The sequence below is a fragment of the Eurytemora carolleeae genome, unplaced genomic scaffold (assembly GCF_000591075.1).
Source record: "Eurytemora carolleeae unplaced genomic scaffold, Eaff_2.0 scaffold99, whole genome shotgun sequence".
NCBI lineage: Eukaryota > Metazoa > Arthropoda > Copepoda > Calanoida > Temoridae > Eurytemora > Eurytemora carolleeae.
Genome location: NW_019396154.1, coordinates 1 through 17203, shown reverse-complemented (window position 1 = coordinate 17203; position 17203 = coordinate 1). Strand labels below are relative to the sequence as shown.

The window sequence follows — 17203 nt, the reverse complement described above, 5'->3', positions numbered from 1 at the left end:
TTTTTTTTCATGGCGGTGGGATGTCCATAACGAAGCGGTTCAATCTCTCGTTTTGCAAGGGAGTAGTTCAAATTAAAAAGAGAAGGGTTCAATCAATAGCTCTTTTCCAACTTGTTCACAAACTGGGCGAGGAACAAGAACGTGCAGGCAGGAGGTCGGACATTGGCAGGATATTGGCGTCTGAATTCCATGAACTGATTGGTGAAAATCAATCTCACTTCCAAGGGGAGACTTCTCATGATGTTCTGGATCAGTGGTTGAATGAGGGAGATGCTGTGGAGGTCCTCTGCGTTGTGGAACTGCTGGATAATCTCTGAGTTGGCTTGTAGGGTTTTGATTTTGGGAGACAAATCTTCAGTACCTTCTTGGACAGATTCTGATTGTTGGCACGAAGGTCTGAGCAGTTGTAAAGAAAGAATACCAAGTTTGTTTCCAGGAGGTGGTTGCAAACCTGGTTGTTGGAGTACATCCCTGTTGAAGGCAGGGTAAATTTCTGTTACATGTTTTCTGAGGTTCCTGGTGCGGGGTCTTGGTGTTGAATGGATCGATGACTCCATTTATAGGATCCTGTTGGAGAGATCTAACGTCCATACCAGATTTGTCTCAGGTCAGATAGTTTGAAAGGATGACGTAAATCATGGATGTCTTGATATAGGTTCATAGAAACTCGACTTGTGACTGTTACCACAAACACATAGTTGCATATATGTATATATATTTCGAACCTACAAAATACACTTTAGTAATATATAATAAGTAATTATGATAAAACTGTTTAATGTTTTTAATAGGATTGAGAAACTTACTAGTAGAGTGTGTCTGGGGTGATCAAGGAGGGGTTTGATCTCAGAGGATGGTGATGGGGTCAGTTTAAAACATTTGGTTATTACTTCCAAATTAAAAACCCCGTTTGTTTAAGTAGAATTGCTACGGATTGCAGAATTATTCACGGATTGTATATTTTAAGTATTCACTAATTCAAACGTTTTTACTATTCAAGATGGATGGTATGTTTTCTCTGTCTGAGACGGAGCTATGCTGGAATACATTCTTGGGTTTATAAACTGACCCGATACAAAGGTGAATGGTAGGAAGACGACATTACGCTTGGATAAAGTAGGATGCAGATTTATGTGCAACCTTAGTAAGTAAGCAATATTTAGTTGCAGATTTTTTCTCTGTAACATTCTAACTTTTGTGTGTATTTTCAACATTTTCCAAATTTTATTGATCAGATAAAGGTTACCATTGTGAATCGGTCATTGCCATCTTTGCATGGAGGGTACTTAAAATTATTTTTACGGTCCCTTAACCCAATAATTCCTGACGTCTGGTTCTATTTCTGGTTCACTGGGGGGGGGGGGGGGAATTGCCCCCCACTCTATTTTCTTTTTGTGATACAAATATATAACACACAATACGTTTTTGGAAACCCCTTGGGCTCTACCTCAATAATTTGCAAAAAAAATGATAAATTTAAAAACTCAAAATATTGAAAATGGGCAAATCTCGTTAAAAGGTGGTTGTGCAAAAATCTGTGCAAAGAAAATGTGCAATCTGTTTGCTTTTGTTATTCTGGTATAGGTAAAATAAGGCATTATGGCAGTATGCCCAAGGACAAAAATATTCTTTGAGTTATCGCAAAAAAACGATAGGGGGTCTACTTGCCCCCCATCAGGGTAAATATGGTGAAAAGCCGGCCGGACCAAGTTGGCTTTACTTGGTTTAGAAAAAACTCTTTGGGTTCTTTGAGGCCATGGGCTCAGAAAATTCGATTGTTTTCAAATTGTTTATTTTTTTAACCTTTGCAACGCCGTGCCATGCGAGGGAGGGAACCCCCGGACGCCATGAGCCTTTGCTTTGCAAACATGAGCCTCCAAGATTTGCAAGGCAGAACGAGCCTTCACCATGCAGTAAGAGCCTCTGCTATACAGTAAACGAGCCTCTATAAAGAATAGTTTCCTTAAAACCTTGGTTTTTTTACATGTATTAATGAAGTTTTGTATTTTTTTCGACATAGTGGCATAAAAAGTTTATCAAAGATCCAAAGTTTTAATTAATTATTATAAATATAGTGACTAATTATGACTAATAAAGTGGTTTATAAAACTTGAAACATTTTTACGCAAAAAGGAAAACATTGCGAGAAAATTCTGAAAGTAATTTTATTTGATATTTTAATCTCCGCGATTTAAGCGATTCCTTTTTTGAAAATTTTGATCAGATTAAGATCATCAAAATTTGACATTGACAAATAATCTGAATCTAAAAAAATTCCCGAAAATCAAAGATTAAAACAATATAAACTAAGTTCAATTGAGAAATTAATTTTCAAATAGCCTCCTTAGTCCTAACTGCGTAAGAAATATTTTATTGTAAAACATAAATCTTATAAACCACTTTATGAGTCAATATAAGATACAAATAATGACAAGCAATAAACAACATTAATCTTAAGTACAATTCTTGTGCCACTATGCTGGAAAATGAAAAAAAAATATTTATTACACGTTAAAACCAAGAATTATAAGGAAGCTGCCTGTTCTGTATAGCTGAGACTGCAGTGGAGGCTCGTTCTGCCTAGCAAATATGGGAGGCTCGTGTCTGCATGTCGGAGGCTCATGGCAACTGGATTTTCCTCCCTCGCCGCGCCGAGTACTTCAGCTAGTATTTCTCTCTTAATGTAACTGCAGTTTTGGCTGATTTTACACAAAAATCTAATTTATTCAATTTAAATAAAAGTGTTTCAAAAAGCTTTTCTTATAAGAAACAAAACTTAACATTCTTTAATAAAATGGCAAAAAAATAACATAATATATGTGTTTCTAAACCATTACAAATTTAAAAAAAGAATTATCTAGTATATTTTTAGAGTTAGAAAATCAAACAAAAAAAACTATTCAAAACAATGTTAAAAAGTCAATCTCACTTCCAAGGGGAGACTNCTTATTTTAGTTAAACTCATATTTAAGTTTTTTGCTCAAATTACTAATAATTTTTAAAGTAAATATTTAAAGGAAACAAAAATATAAAACAGGTTGTTAAAAAAATACTAAATCAATAATGATATTTTTACAAAATCTAAGAAACGAACTTAACAGCTTTAACAAAAGATAAATAATAAAAATTTAAACATTGATAAATTATGGATTTACTGTACAAAATAATATCTAAAACTATAGCACAGAGCTGTAGGGAAGAGATAGTTTATCTCTAATTTTAGTTTTGCTACTTTTGTATATAATATATTTTAACCCAAAATCGAGCTCATTTAAAAACTCGATCCAGGGTGCTAGAGCTTTAGATCAAAGCTGCACTAAAAAACTAGCTTTTTTGTTCTTAAACATATGTAATAATGACTAAAACACGTTTGACCTAAAATATGAAAAAAGTATATATATACACAAGTTCTGGCAAAAATGTTTACGGAGAAATGTCATTTAATACTAAAGTTGTACTAAATTTGTTGAAAATTATTAAATCCTAAAGTTTAATATGCAATGCAATTAAAGGTTTAAAATGCATAAATAATTGCCAACGAATCGTTATGCGTTCGAGCAGTAAATTTCTATTTACTTAGGACTTATTAACAATTTTATAAAAGGTTCTTTCATTGAAAAACAATAATTTTGTCTAAAATAAATTTTTATAATTATAATTTTGATAAATCTTTTTAAGTATGTGAGAAATATACAAATTTGTTTAGCAAATAAATTGTTATGAAGAGATTGAGAGGTCGTCTTCTTTCCTTCTCTTTATTCCTTTCAGATTTTTCTCTTGGAATAGCTTTACAACATGCTCCTGAAAAAGCTGAATAAATTCCAAATTTCTTTGAACCCAAATCCCAATTTGGGGGGAGTTAAATATTTGTAAAATTTTGTGAGAATTCTGACAAAGACAATTTTTAAGCATTATTTATAAACAGCTGGTTGAATTTGATTCGAAGTTCTCGAAGATCCGCTTATTTTGTAGGGTTTTTAGAGAGTTTTTTGCAGGAGTTTGGAGATTTTTTAGACCTCATTCCTAGATTTTAAATTTGTTATTAAAAACATTGGATTTTAATATCTTGTTAAAAATAATAATAATTAGTTTATTGATAACATATCTTCCTAATTGAAAAGTTATTAATCAATAACTAACATTTTTTCACAAGCATTGTCCGTCTTAATTTTTACAATCTAATTGGTGACAGAAAAGTGCATTTTTTACAACTTTTTGATTGCAAAAAGATTGACAAGAAAATTCTATAAATCTTTCAATAGATGCAGTATTTATATTGAATTCTTGGGATTAGAACTGAATGTACTTTGTTGTATAAAATTACGAGACTGCAATTATTTAATTAATTTTTTTCTGGTTTATATGTATATTTTGATGGAATGGATGGCCTGAAGAAAATCCAATTAGAACATTTAAATGCTCTTTATCGATTTTTGAAGAACATCTGCAACGGTTTTTTTCACAATATGTTGCGTGAAAATGCGCAACTGGAGGATTTTTGTTGTGTGAAAAAAGGAATTTTTTTGCTTCAAAAATCTCAAAAATGTTGCCATGTTTTAAAAAATGTTTTTCTTAAAGATCTTTTAGATCATAATATCTTAAAATCTGTTTCATCATATTCATATTATTCAAATTTTAAAGTTCAAAGATGACCAAAAGTCGTCTCTTAGCTGTCATGTTATGTTATAAACTGAAAGCATGCTTTCCTTATCTATCATATAATAAAAACTAAAAATTCAAAGATGATTTTTAATTCGTTTCTTAACTGTCATGTTTTGTGAGACACTGTCAGCATCATATTCAGATTATTCAAATTTTAAAGTTCGAAGACGTTCATTAAGTCGTCTATAAAGTGTCATATTTTTATGAGACATCTAAAGAACTTACCTTTTCTATCTTATAGTCAGCTAATCTATCTCTGGCATAGGAATAGTAGGAGAATGTTATACTGGAGGACTGGCCCTAGGTTTAGAATATATTAGATCATGGATATATACTGCAGCACTGACCCTAGGTATAGAATATATTAGATCATGGATATATACTGGAGCACTGACCCTAGTTTTAGAATATATTAGATAATGGATATATACTGGAGGACTGACCCTAGGTTTAGAATATATTAGATCATGGATATATACTGCAGCACTGACCCTAGGTTTAGAATATATTAGATCATGGATATATACTGGAGGACTGACCTTAGGTTTAGAATATATTAGATCATGGATATATACTGCAGCACTGACCCTTGGTTTAGAATATATTAGATCATGGATATATACTGGAGCACTGGTCCTAGGTTTAGAATATATTAGATCATGGATATATACTAGAGCACTGACCCTAGGTTTAGAATATATTAGATCATGGATATATACTGGAGCACTGACCCTAGGTTTAGAATATATTAGATCATGGATATATACTGGAGCACTGACCCTAGGTTTAGAATATATTAGATAATGGATATATACTGGAGGACTGAACCTAGGTTTATAATATATTAGATAATGGATATATACTGGAGCACTGACCCTAGGTTTAGAATATTTAAGATCATGGATATATGCTGGAGGACTGACCCTAGGTTTAGAATATATAAGATCATGGATATATACTAGAGCACTGGTCCAAGGTTAAGAATATTTAAGAATATATTAGATCATGGATATATACTGATGGAGGTTAAGAATATGATAGATCAAGGATGTTTACTGGAGGTCTTTAGAATAAAAATAAATCATTCTTTTGCATGAAATTTCGTATGAATACAGAATTTAAGTCATAGTTTTTGCTCATGATAACGAAAAATTGGGATTAATACACTGCAGTTTATTATACAGAAAGATCATGAAACTAAGGAACAAGAAAACGACCTTTAAACCCAAATACACAAAAGTATTGCTATAATATCGTCTTCTTATTTCACAGTTTTCTGGTTCTCACTTTCATGTTTAGTGTATAAATTACCTGCTTTAGTGCCCAAACTGTCCAGAGTAGATGTGAAGCTAGGGAAAATGCTGCAACCTCATCCAAAATATCCTCCATCTTAAATATACAGGGTGTCCCACGAAACATGACAGTTGGTGAAAAGTTTTAAATGTTCTTTTATACAAAACAGAAAAATTATCATTTAAAAGAAATATAATTATAGTAAAATTGATTTCAAAGTAAAATATATTTGAGTAAAAGATTTTTCTAACGAAATGAACTGCAAAAAGTCTTTAATATCTAATATTACGGAACAAGACATTCAAAACCATTCGACAATTGTCATGTTTCGTGGGACACCCTGTATAATAACAATATTAACTGTAAAGATAAATATGTTATGTAAAAAGTAATGATCAATGTCTCCTATTTGTGCATATTTTTGCATATTTTTTTTCCTTTTGTAAACTTTTTAAATATCTAAACAAATTTAAACTTCAACATCTATATATGTATGTTTATCTTTGTGTGTGAATAAATCTTTATAATATATAACAATTTGCAAAATTGCATTTTATAATCAACTTTATTCCTTGAAGTGTGCAGTCTGTCAAATTCCTTTCTTATCTTTACAGGAAAATTAAGAAATCCTATTAGAAGTGAATTCTTTTTTAGAAATAAATATCTAATGTGTACAGGAAATAAATATCTAATGTGTACAGGAAAATTAAGAAATCGCTATTAGAAGTGAATTCTTTTTTAGAAATAAATATCTAATTGTTAACATAAATTCGAAAATATAAGGAAGACGATTTTACCGGCCCAAAATGCCTCTGTTAGTTCTCTGAATGCGTGTGTACACAGGAACCACGAAGTGAAGCAAACACGCCCCACATGACTCCATACAGCGTCAGTTAGCTTTAGAATGTCGAGATGCGAACACCTCTAACATGGAACTACTAACTCCTTCATCCCGCCGCCGATGTCTACTCTAGCAACAAATGCTGCTAATGTCTAAGCCGACCTCCACAGAGTCGCATGTCCAGGGGATTGAGAGGCAAATCAAGTTCCTCCCTTCACATGTTACAGACTGCAAAACCCCCCTCCAGAGTTGCATGTCCTAGGGGATGAGAGGCAAATCAAGTTCCTCCCTACACATGTTACTGACTGCTAATCCCCCAGAACTGTCGCTTAGATGTGAACCCTTTGATGCCAAGATGCTGACACCTGTGAGCTGACCATCATGAAGCTCCAACTGTTCCAATCCTTTCAACACCATTACCAACATGAAGTTGCTGCTGATGTTTGTCTTTTCCTTTATTAATTTCAATCAACCAATTTTAACTTAGCTATATGTGCAAATATTTCAAAACAATTTTATTTTTCTTTAATAAATGTTATAGAATATTTGGGTTTTTCCTGATTTCTTTATTAGAATATTTTTTTGACCTTTTTTAAAGGTCAACACTAATGTGTACAAGAAATAAATATCTAATGTGTACAGGAAATAAATATCTAATGTGTACAGGAAATAAATATCTAATGTGTACAGGAAATAAATATCTAATGTGTACATGAAATAAATATCTAATGTGTACAAGAAATAAATATCTAATGTGTACAGGAAAAGTGTCTTCATCTAGAGCTGTGGGAAAGAGAACAATTTTATCAAATCCGATCGTAAGAAGTACTAATTAGATTATGGGAGCAAACAAATGCTCATCTTAAATTACAATTCGTTCGTCTAGTAGGAATAAGGACTAGGGCTAGGAAACGTTCCCCTAAAGTCGGTAAGTTTTTGAAAATTAACAGATAGCAAAACCGTTAATTTTGGTATCTTTAGAAGTAGCCGTACTTGAAAAAAATAACTGTTTACAAAAATGAACGAACGGATTTGTTTCAAAATAACGGTGACTTTCTTTAATTTGCCAACATAAAATTGCAAAATATAAATGTATGTTTTTTGATGTTTTTTTACGCGTTTTGATGTTTTTGAATATATTGTCTTCAAATTTGTCCAGCTATGATTACATGAAATTATCGTTAAGAGCTCGTTAAAGCTGACATCACTGCCAATGATTTCTAAAATATCTTACGTTAATATAACGCCGTAGATAGTTCACGAACGAAAACATTACGAACGGAAAAACGAACTTTCAGTTCTTTGCTAAAGATGAACGGATATTAGAATAATATTTTTTTCTTGAATAATTTAATTAACGTTAACGAACGGATTGATAAATGGCTGAACATGACCAGTCCTAGTAAGGACCCCCTGTATTTGTATTCCCTTGAGACACTTGAACTCCCAGCTGTGTATCCTGTTACCTGTCCTTTAGGCTGGTTATGATGGCGACCATTCCTAGTTCTCAAATTATTCTCCTCCTGCAGGAATTCCTGTTCTTCATACGTTTCAAGATACTTCCGAATCCATCTAGTTAAACCAAGGTTATATATCAAGGTTGGTTACTCCAGTGTACGGAAAATGTCGTCTCCAAGCATACATAGATCAAATCCGTATATGACATCACTGATTATTGAGGCGAGAGTAACGTCATATGAGGTTTTTATGAATCTATGCTTAGGAGACAACAGTTTCCGTGCATTCTCGTCAGAGGTTATTCCGTTCATTTAAATAAACAAATAAATATAGTAAAGTTAGAACAGGGTTACCAACTGTTTTTGCTATATTATTTAATATGCCATTAAAAACTTTATTTAAGGCAGAAGACTTAATTTAACCTTTAAAACGTCATATTTTAAGGGTCTGAGACTTAAGTCACATTCTTTGTTAGTAACCCTGTATATAAACAATAACGCTAATATTTTTAGTTTAAAATATTCCTCGTTTTCCAAAGCATTACGAGTCCCACTGTACAGTGTACGTGCATGATACATTTTTACATTCCTAGTATATTTTTACATTATAAAAATATACTACCTTTCACGTTGAGATCTTGTTGGGTACTGTTTAATATCTCTTATATAAAAAGGATAAACCTAAAACTTTTAAAAATTAATTTTTGTCAGGATTGTTGTTTCAGCTAGGCGAGGAAGATTCCCCAGTTTTGCCACCTTAAAGAGACTGTTATCGTAATTTTAATGCAAAAATGGCAATTCCCGATTTACAATGGTACCCTTTAAAGCTTTGTATGATCAAGTGTTATTAGATATCCATGTTTTTGTTTCTTTAAATTGTTTGTTTTGATTTGCGGTTTCTCTGCGGAAGTGACTTGAGCATTTCTTGCTTATAAGAAGCAATGGAGAAATTAGCCACTCCTGTATGCCGAGTCCATTAGCGCCTCATCCAATCAGGGTTCAGTCATGTGTTTGTTGTCTATTCTAAACCAATAGAAATGGTATGGCGGTAACATCTATCTTTCTATCTATCTCAGTATCCAATTAGAGTTATGAATCCTTCAATCGGCGCTATCAGTAAATGGAAATATTTACTTCTACTGAAACTATGGTGTAGCTGGAAAACGACGGTATCCTCCACAGGTTAAGGTTATAAGTCTTTCAAGGGTATCCGTTCTAAATGGGTCATTGCCATCTTTGTATGGAGGGTCCTTTCAAATTACGCTTATAGTCCCTTTATTATTGTTGAAAATGTAATATTTAAACTTAAATCTAACAAAGAACTTGATTTACACATGTATTATCGATATATGAAATATTATTAATCTATAAAGTATGTTTGAAATGTTTATAACAGAATTAAACTTTGAACTGTACAGTCAGGCTTAGTTCCTTGTAAAATGAGGCCACTTCTATAAAAAGTGAAGAATACGAATCTACAATAAAATGTGCGATACAAAGTTCGAACCAACCGATAAATCACGTTTAATTTTTTTCGTGTTTTAGTTAAGTGTAGAATTCCGACTTAGAAAAGTGGCGTATGTAGTGATATTTAAAATTTGTTCCCCCCCCCTGCCCCACCCCATATTCAAAATAACAATAAATATAAACTATAAATATCTACCAAATATTCATGAGGGTTCTTTGAAAGTTAAATACATAAAAACACACCTACTATTTTGGTAAAATGCTCAATTTATATATACATATGTAAAACAACACAAGGTCCAAATAACAGTATTTTTTTATTTAGATTTGAATTTAGCATGAAATTAAAAAAGTGAGGTGTATGTTTGACTGAGGACTATGTTTAAGTAGTCCTTTATTTATAGGATGCAACATGTAAGATTTACAACGGTACCCTTAACCCTTCTTCTGATCATGGGGAACGAGATTGATTATTTCACTTGTAGTTTGTAAAAGTCACTAATCATATAAAGGTTTAAAACTTTAAACTGGGTACCCTTGTGTATCAGACATGCTAATTATATAAATGGATAATCACTTAAATATCGTCTACAGTCCCTCAAATATACCTACCTTTGTTCCGTAATCATAGACCCATTCTATAAAATGGTTTGCTAGATCAAACCCTCTGTAATTGTATGCTGCAAACTCATAATCAATAAACACAATAGGATCCCATCCTGCACTTTTATCCTCACGAACCTTAACAAACAAAAATTTTATCGTCTGCAAGAAAATATAATTTAAATGTTTTAAATAATCGCCTTAGTTTCTAATTTTCTAATCTTTATATCTATATAGCAAGAGCATTATAGCAACATGATGGCCTAAACCTATTTCAAACAATTTGATCCAACAGAACTCACAGTTTAAAATATTAAAAATGTTTACAACATCAGGTTGCAAAGAATTAAAAATTACAGATTCGTGTGTGATTCATGAGTTATGAACAGACATCCAAACAAACAAAACTTACTGCTTTATATATAATGCTTTATAAAAGTTTAAAAATGTAAATGAATTATTTTAATCAGAATATGAAATTGATATTCCAAAATTACAAATTTTAAGTTCTACATAAATTCATTTGATTCTTTAATACACATTTTTCCCAAATACTCTTACATTAATTTGAACAAAAGTTAATAAAGGAATTGAATCTTTGCCACAAACTCTGATTTTCTAATCCTTATTGGTTTCCAACTCAATGTCATAGACCTTAGATATTTCAAACCATTAATTCTGTTAGATCTAATAATCTAAATTAGAAATATCAAAGGTTTACACAATCAGGTTGCAAAAATTTAACGCTTAGAAAATTCTCAACTTCTTTGTCTAAAATCTCCGAAATAATTTTTCACAAAAAAAAAAAAGTTACCAAAATATTTCCACAGTTTACATCATTGTGAGAAAAAACTACAGGAGAAGGAACATGTTTTAGAAAACTTATCAACCAGTCTACTTCCGATCTATAAATATATATATATAGTTTACATCGGCTCTAGATATATATATATATATATATATAGTTTACATCAGCTCTAGATATATATATATATATATATATAGATAATTATCAACCAGTAATTACCTCAAATAATTACCCAAGTCAATGTTTTTTGAAAATAATATTTCAAAAACAAAGACAATATCTCTTTGTTCAAATTTACATAAAAATTGTCTTTGCTAATAAAAAGTCAAGCCGTTATAATTGTATTGATATAAACGCCAACTACTGTATTATGTATTATGTATAATACCTGAGATCCCAGTTAATTAACTCTAGAACTGCATTTCTCTCAGCAGAACAAACAGATTCCGGAGACAGGGGTTTCAGTTTAGAGACTAGAGATCTAGAATAGGTTTCAGTTTAGAGACTAGAGATCTTGAATAGGTTTCAGTTTAGAGACTAGAGATCTAGAATAGGTTTTAGTTTAGAGACTAGATATCTAGAATAGGTTTCAGTTTAGAGACTAGAGATCTTAAATAGGTTTCAGTTTAGAGACTAGAGATCTAGAATAGGTTTTAGTTTAGAGACTAGAGATCTTGAATAGGTTTCAGTTTAGAGACTAGAGATCTTGAATAGGTTTCAGTTTAGAGACTAGAGATCTAGAATAGATTACAGTTTAGAGACTAGAGATCTTGAATAGGTTCAGTTTAGAGACTAGAAATCTAGAATAAGTTTCAGTTTAGAGACTAGAAATCTAGAATAGGTTTCAGTTTAGAGACTAGAGATCTTGAATAGGTTTCAGTTTAGAGACTAGAGATCTAGAATAGGTTTCAGTTTAGAGTAGAATAGGTTTCAGTTTAGAGACTAGATATCTAGAATAGGTTTCAGTTTAGAGACTAGAGATCTAGAATAGGTTTCAGTTTAGAGACTAGAGATCTAGAATAGGTTTCAGTTTAGAGACTAGAGATATAGAATAGGTTTCAGTTTAGAGACTAGAAATCTAGAATAGGTTTCAGTTTAGAGACTAGAGATCTAGAATAGGTTACAGTTTAGAGACTAGAGATATAGAATAGGCTTCAGTTTAGAGACTAAAGATCTAGAATAGGTTACAGTTTAGAGACAAGAGATCTAGAATAGGTTACAGTTTAGAGGCTAGAGATATAGAATAGGTTACAGTTTAGAGACTAGAGATATAGAATAGGTTACAGTTTAGAGACTAGAGATATAGAATAGGTTACAGTTTAGAGACTAGAGATATAGAATAGGTTACAGTTCAGAGACTAGAGATATAGAATAGGTTTCAGTTTAGAGACTAGAGATCTAGAATAGGTTTCAGTTTAGAGACTAGAGATCTAGAATAGATTACAGTTTAGAGACAAGAGATATAGACTGGACTAGAAATCTCTCTGATTTACGTTTATCTCAAAAACAGTGATGATAAGAAACCTGTATGATCGGCGTCTTCTTTCTCCTTTTGATTTCAAATTATGCCTTTGTAACTGACTGTACAAGAAATTTTACAGAGAAGCAATTTAACAAAAACTGCGAAATTTCAAAGTTAAAAAGAGAAAGAAGACGACATTCACCTCAGTTATACCTCATTGTATCTCCTAACCAAGTTGGTTCTTTACTAACAGGAACCTCTAAACTGTGAACTAGAGCAACATTCTTAGCTATCAGATCACTGTACTCCTAAATATAGACAAGTTAGTAAATTAGGATTACACATTCCAGAACAAGAGAATACATTAGATTTACTTGTTCCTGAACAAGAGAGTAAATTATAATTACTTATTCCTAAACGAAAGAGTAAATTAGAATTACTTATTCCTTTAAAACAAGAGTAAATAGTAATTACTAATTCCTTAACTAGAGAGTTAATAAGAGTTTATTCCTTAAAAAGAGTAAATTAGAGTTTAGAGTTACTTTTTCCTATACAAAAGTAAATTAGCATAAAATATTTTTTCTCAGACAAAATTTGAAGTTCTCAAGATTTAAAAAATAACAGAAGCACTGCAGAATTAGAGTCTCTGGCCTGGTCATATAACTGAGGGGGGCAACGAGATATATGCCCCTCCTTTGAGAGGAGGGGTGCCAACTTTCCAATAATACATACCGGGGATCTAAGCTCTGTAGTGGTGAGGGGGTGTCCAGGAATACATACCGGGGATCTAAGCTCTGTAGTGGTGAGGGGGTGTCCAGGAATACATACCGGGGATCTAAGCTCTGTAGTGGTGAGAGGGTGTCCAGGAATAAATATTAGGGATCTAAGCTCTGTAGTGGTGAGGGAGTGTCCATGAATACATACCGGGGATCTAAGCTCTGTAGTGGTGAGGGGGTGTCCAGGAATACATACCGGGGATCTAAGCTCTGTAGTGGTGAGGGGGTGTCCAGGAATACATACCGGTGATCTAAGCTCTGTTGTGGTGAGGGGGTGTCCAAGAATACATACCGGTGATCTAAGCTCTGTAGTGGTGAGGGGGTGTCCAGGAATACATACAGGGGATCTAAGCTCTGTAGTGGTGAGGGGGTGTCCAGGAATACATACCATGGGATCTAAGCTCTGTAGTGGTGAGGGGGTGTCCAGGAATACATACCGGGGATCTAAGCTCTGTAGTGGTGAGAGGGTGTCCAGGAATATATACCGGGGATCTAAGCTCTGTAGTGGTGAGGGGGTGTCCAGGAATACATACCGGGGATCTAAGCTCTGTAGTGGTGAGGGGGTGTCCAGGAATAAACTCCTCTAGTCGACCACCAGGAAAAACTCCCTGTAATGTAGGACCAAGATTCCTCTCCGCTAAAAGTCAAAAAAATATTAAATGGCGTCTGGTTGTTTCCATGAAACTTTTTTAAAAGCTTGGTCAAGCAGTTTTTAAATTTTTGGGGCGATAATCTCCTAGAATTTTAGAATATTTTCTGGGATTACTAACAGTAACAAGTGGAAAAGAACAGGTTCCTGCTGTCATTGCGAACACAATTTTCTGATTTTTTGTACTAAAGTATAGAGTATATGACATATGAGGGACAAATGAATTATATGTTTTGTTCTGTAAAATATTACTAACCTAACATTGTGAAGACTACAGTTTCTGTGATAAGTCTGTACTGATAGGCAGGTCCTGATCCAAGATCACCAAACAACCTAGATTATATTCAATTTGACACCAAACAACCTAGATTATATTCAATTTGACACCAAACAACCTAGATTATATTCAATTTGACACCAAACAACCTAGATTATCTTCAATTTGACACCAAACAGCCTAGATTATATTTAATTTGACACCAAACAACCTCTTTTTATTTTACACAAAACAACCCAATTTTTTTATTTTTCACAAAACAACCAGTTTTTATCAAAAAACAACCCAATTTTTTAATATTTCACCAAACAACTTTAAATACATTCTACTTAAAGCCAAACAATGTAATCATATTTTATAAATTAGTACAAAACAGCAAAATAAAGCTGGGTTCTCTACTACCTGGATCTAAAGTATACATGATACTGCAATTACTACTTGAGTAGAACCTAGTTCTCTACTATCTGCATCTATATTATACATTGTACAATTACTTCTGAGTAGAACCTAGTTATCTACTACCTGGATCTACAGTATACATAGTACAATTACTACCTGAGTAGAACCTAGTTCTCTACTATCTGCATCTATATTTCACATAGTACAATTACTACCTAGCTGAGTAGAACCTTGATTTCTACTACCTGGATCTATAATATACATGGTATAATTATTACCTGAGTAGAACCTAGTAATCTACTACCTGAATCTTCAGTATACCTGGTATAATTACTACCTGAGTAGAACCTGACTGGGTTCTCTACCAACTGGATCAACGCTATCTGGAAGACCAACAAAGAACACTAGGTTTGATAATCCTCCACTGTAGAACAACAACACATTTATAAACTACGTAGTGCCCAGATTAAAATTACTTAAATATAAATGATGTCATAATATTATATTTAAGAAAAAAAAATTCTTCAAGTTTTTTATCTTTGGACTTGATATATCAAAAATTCCACGTGTGCTTCATAGTTCAAATTTAAGTACATTTGAGTAATGAGAAAGATCTACATCCTAACCTTGAAATATGTCTATCCAGCATCAAATTAATATACCTAGGCCTAAAGAAAGGTCTAGGCAGGCCTAAACTACTCTAGGCCTTAATAAATGCAATGAAGGTTTACCAGAGCACACTGGGACACTAAGGGAAGCAATGAGGGAAAACTCAACTTTTAAATTTTTTCTTTTTTTTCTTTTTCATTTGGAAGGTTTTATCCTAGCTAACAAGAAAATATGATTTTGAAGTCACAAAAAATGTTTCATTTAGTACCAATTTCGTTCAGAAACCCAAAATACAGATAAAAATCAGTAACATTTAGAATTATAGGAAAAAAGGGTTTCTTCACAAAAAATGCTTTTAAAAATGTCTATACAGGCCTACAGTACTCCATGTCTTAATAAATGCAATAAAGGTTTCAACAGAGGTCAGATTTTCTAAATTCTGAGAAATTGTTGAACTAGGATAGATCGTTAAACTTCAATTTTTCGTTCCTAGTTTAACTTCTTTTTGCTATTCTTTGTTTCCTTCTTCTATTTTGCAGTTTTAAAGGAATACAAACTTAATTTCGACATTGTAAGCAATATGTTTTATCAATAAGTTCTTAAATGCACTGTAATTGTAATTTCAAATGAACCTCCTTGCAAAAATGGAAATGCCGATTAACAACGGTACCCTTTAAACCTTTAACAGATCAGCGATGCTAGAGAACTTCGTGTGTGTTTCTAAAATGGTGTTTAAATTGTTGCAAAACTGATGTTTACGCTAGCTTTGTACATTCAACACAAGTAAAAATACATTTATTCCTCTAAAATCCCGAATATTATACGGCCATCGTGGGTTTCAATATGTAAATATCTCTTTTCTGTGACATATTAATATTTCTTGAATATAAACCCAGCTTGCAAACAAAATGTCCAACAATAACAAGCGTAAATTAAATAAGCCTTGATCAGTCTAAAGTTTAAATGATATTGTTTCGCAATCGCATCGACACATAACTTGAAATTACGCCTCTACAGTTCCTTTAAAGAAGTACAGAATGTTATCTACATTTAGTAGCTAGAGCGTTTGATTAGGTTATTTTACAATATTTGATGAATATTATATATCTTAGAAGTTATATTTCCTATATATTGTAAATTGTATACATGATAAAAACATATGTCTAGATAAGAATTTAAGGATATGTTTAAATATTACATTATATCACACAGTGAGTGCACCTATCTTGTATATGTATATGTATATGTTTTAAAAAAAAGGAAAAAACGGCATAAGTATTTTTTAATATTTATATTATACAGATTTTATTATTATTTAAAATAAACTTTTTTTTTTAATTCGAAGTTTTAAAATTTTTCTTTTTAGTTGCAACATGTGGTTTTGAGAGCTACAGGAGGGGTGATCTTATCAATTGTGGAAATTAAAATCATCTTATTTTAACAATTAAAAACAAATTTAAAGTCTTTAATCGTAATCTTCGATTGATCAAAAACCTCTTTGGCAAATAATAAAACAAAAAATAAGTTTCCAAAGTTTAAAGATAAAAATAATATTTTGTAGAAAAAAATTAATTCAAATTTAAAGATAATAATGGTATTAGTGTTGAATTCCCTGATTTGTTTGATGCAAATTTGATTCGGAGAAATCAGCTTCCAGCTACCCTGCATAATATTTGACAAATTATATTAAGGCATTGCCCGAGTAGAATCTTAGAGTCGGGAACCTAGTCTTAGGCGCCGGGCCGACTTTCTCCGACCCTCTGTTTTTGGAAAAAAATATCAAATTTCACCAAATATATGTAATATGAGCAAAAACCATTAAAATATTTGAGCATTCCTCTCCCCATCCCTTTCTTCAAGCACCCCTCCATATGTCCCAACCCCAGTTTCTGCTGTTTCC

The 17203-nt window shown here is 32.3% G+C and overlaps 1 protein-coding gene across 1 annotated transcript; it reads right to left on the bottom strand.

The window, feature by feature from the left end:
• Positions 1-2951: 2951 nt before the first annotated feature.
• Positions 2952-17160, bottom strand: LOC111696650 (choline/ethanolamine kinase). The gene is made up of 13 exons (XM_023466325.1): positions 16916-17160; positions 15032-15118; positions 14275-14351; positions 13903-14006; positions 12807-12901; positions 11520-11612; positions 11138-11228; positions 10333-10461; positions 8876-8934; positions 8263-8368; positions 5974-6051; positions 4888-4962; positions 2952-3801 (listed from the first exon to the last, which is right to left on the bottom strand). Exons 1-13 carry the CDS (start codon positions 16969-16971, stop codon positions 3718-3720), a joined length of 1134 nt encoding a protein of 377 aa, XP_023322093.1. The 5' UTR covers positions 16972-17160; the 3' UTR covers positions 2952-3717.
• Between the last annotated feature and the right edge of the window lie 43 nt (positions 17161-17203).

Excerpts from the sequence above, each read along its gene's own strand:
- LOC111696650 (XM_023466325.1), bottom strand. The coding sequence starts at position 16,971 with ATGCAGGGTAGCTGGAAGCTGATTTCTCCGAATCAAATTTGCATCAAA. Across the intron at positions 15,119-16,915 it reads ATTTGCATCAAACAAATCAG|TGGAGGATTATCAAACCTAG; the intron begins GGAATTCAACAC and ends GTTGTTCTACAG. Across the intron at positions 4,963-5,973 it reads CAGTTTGGGCACTAAAGCAG|GGCCAGTCCTCCAGTATAAC; the intron begins GTAATTTATACA and ends TTCTAAACCTAG.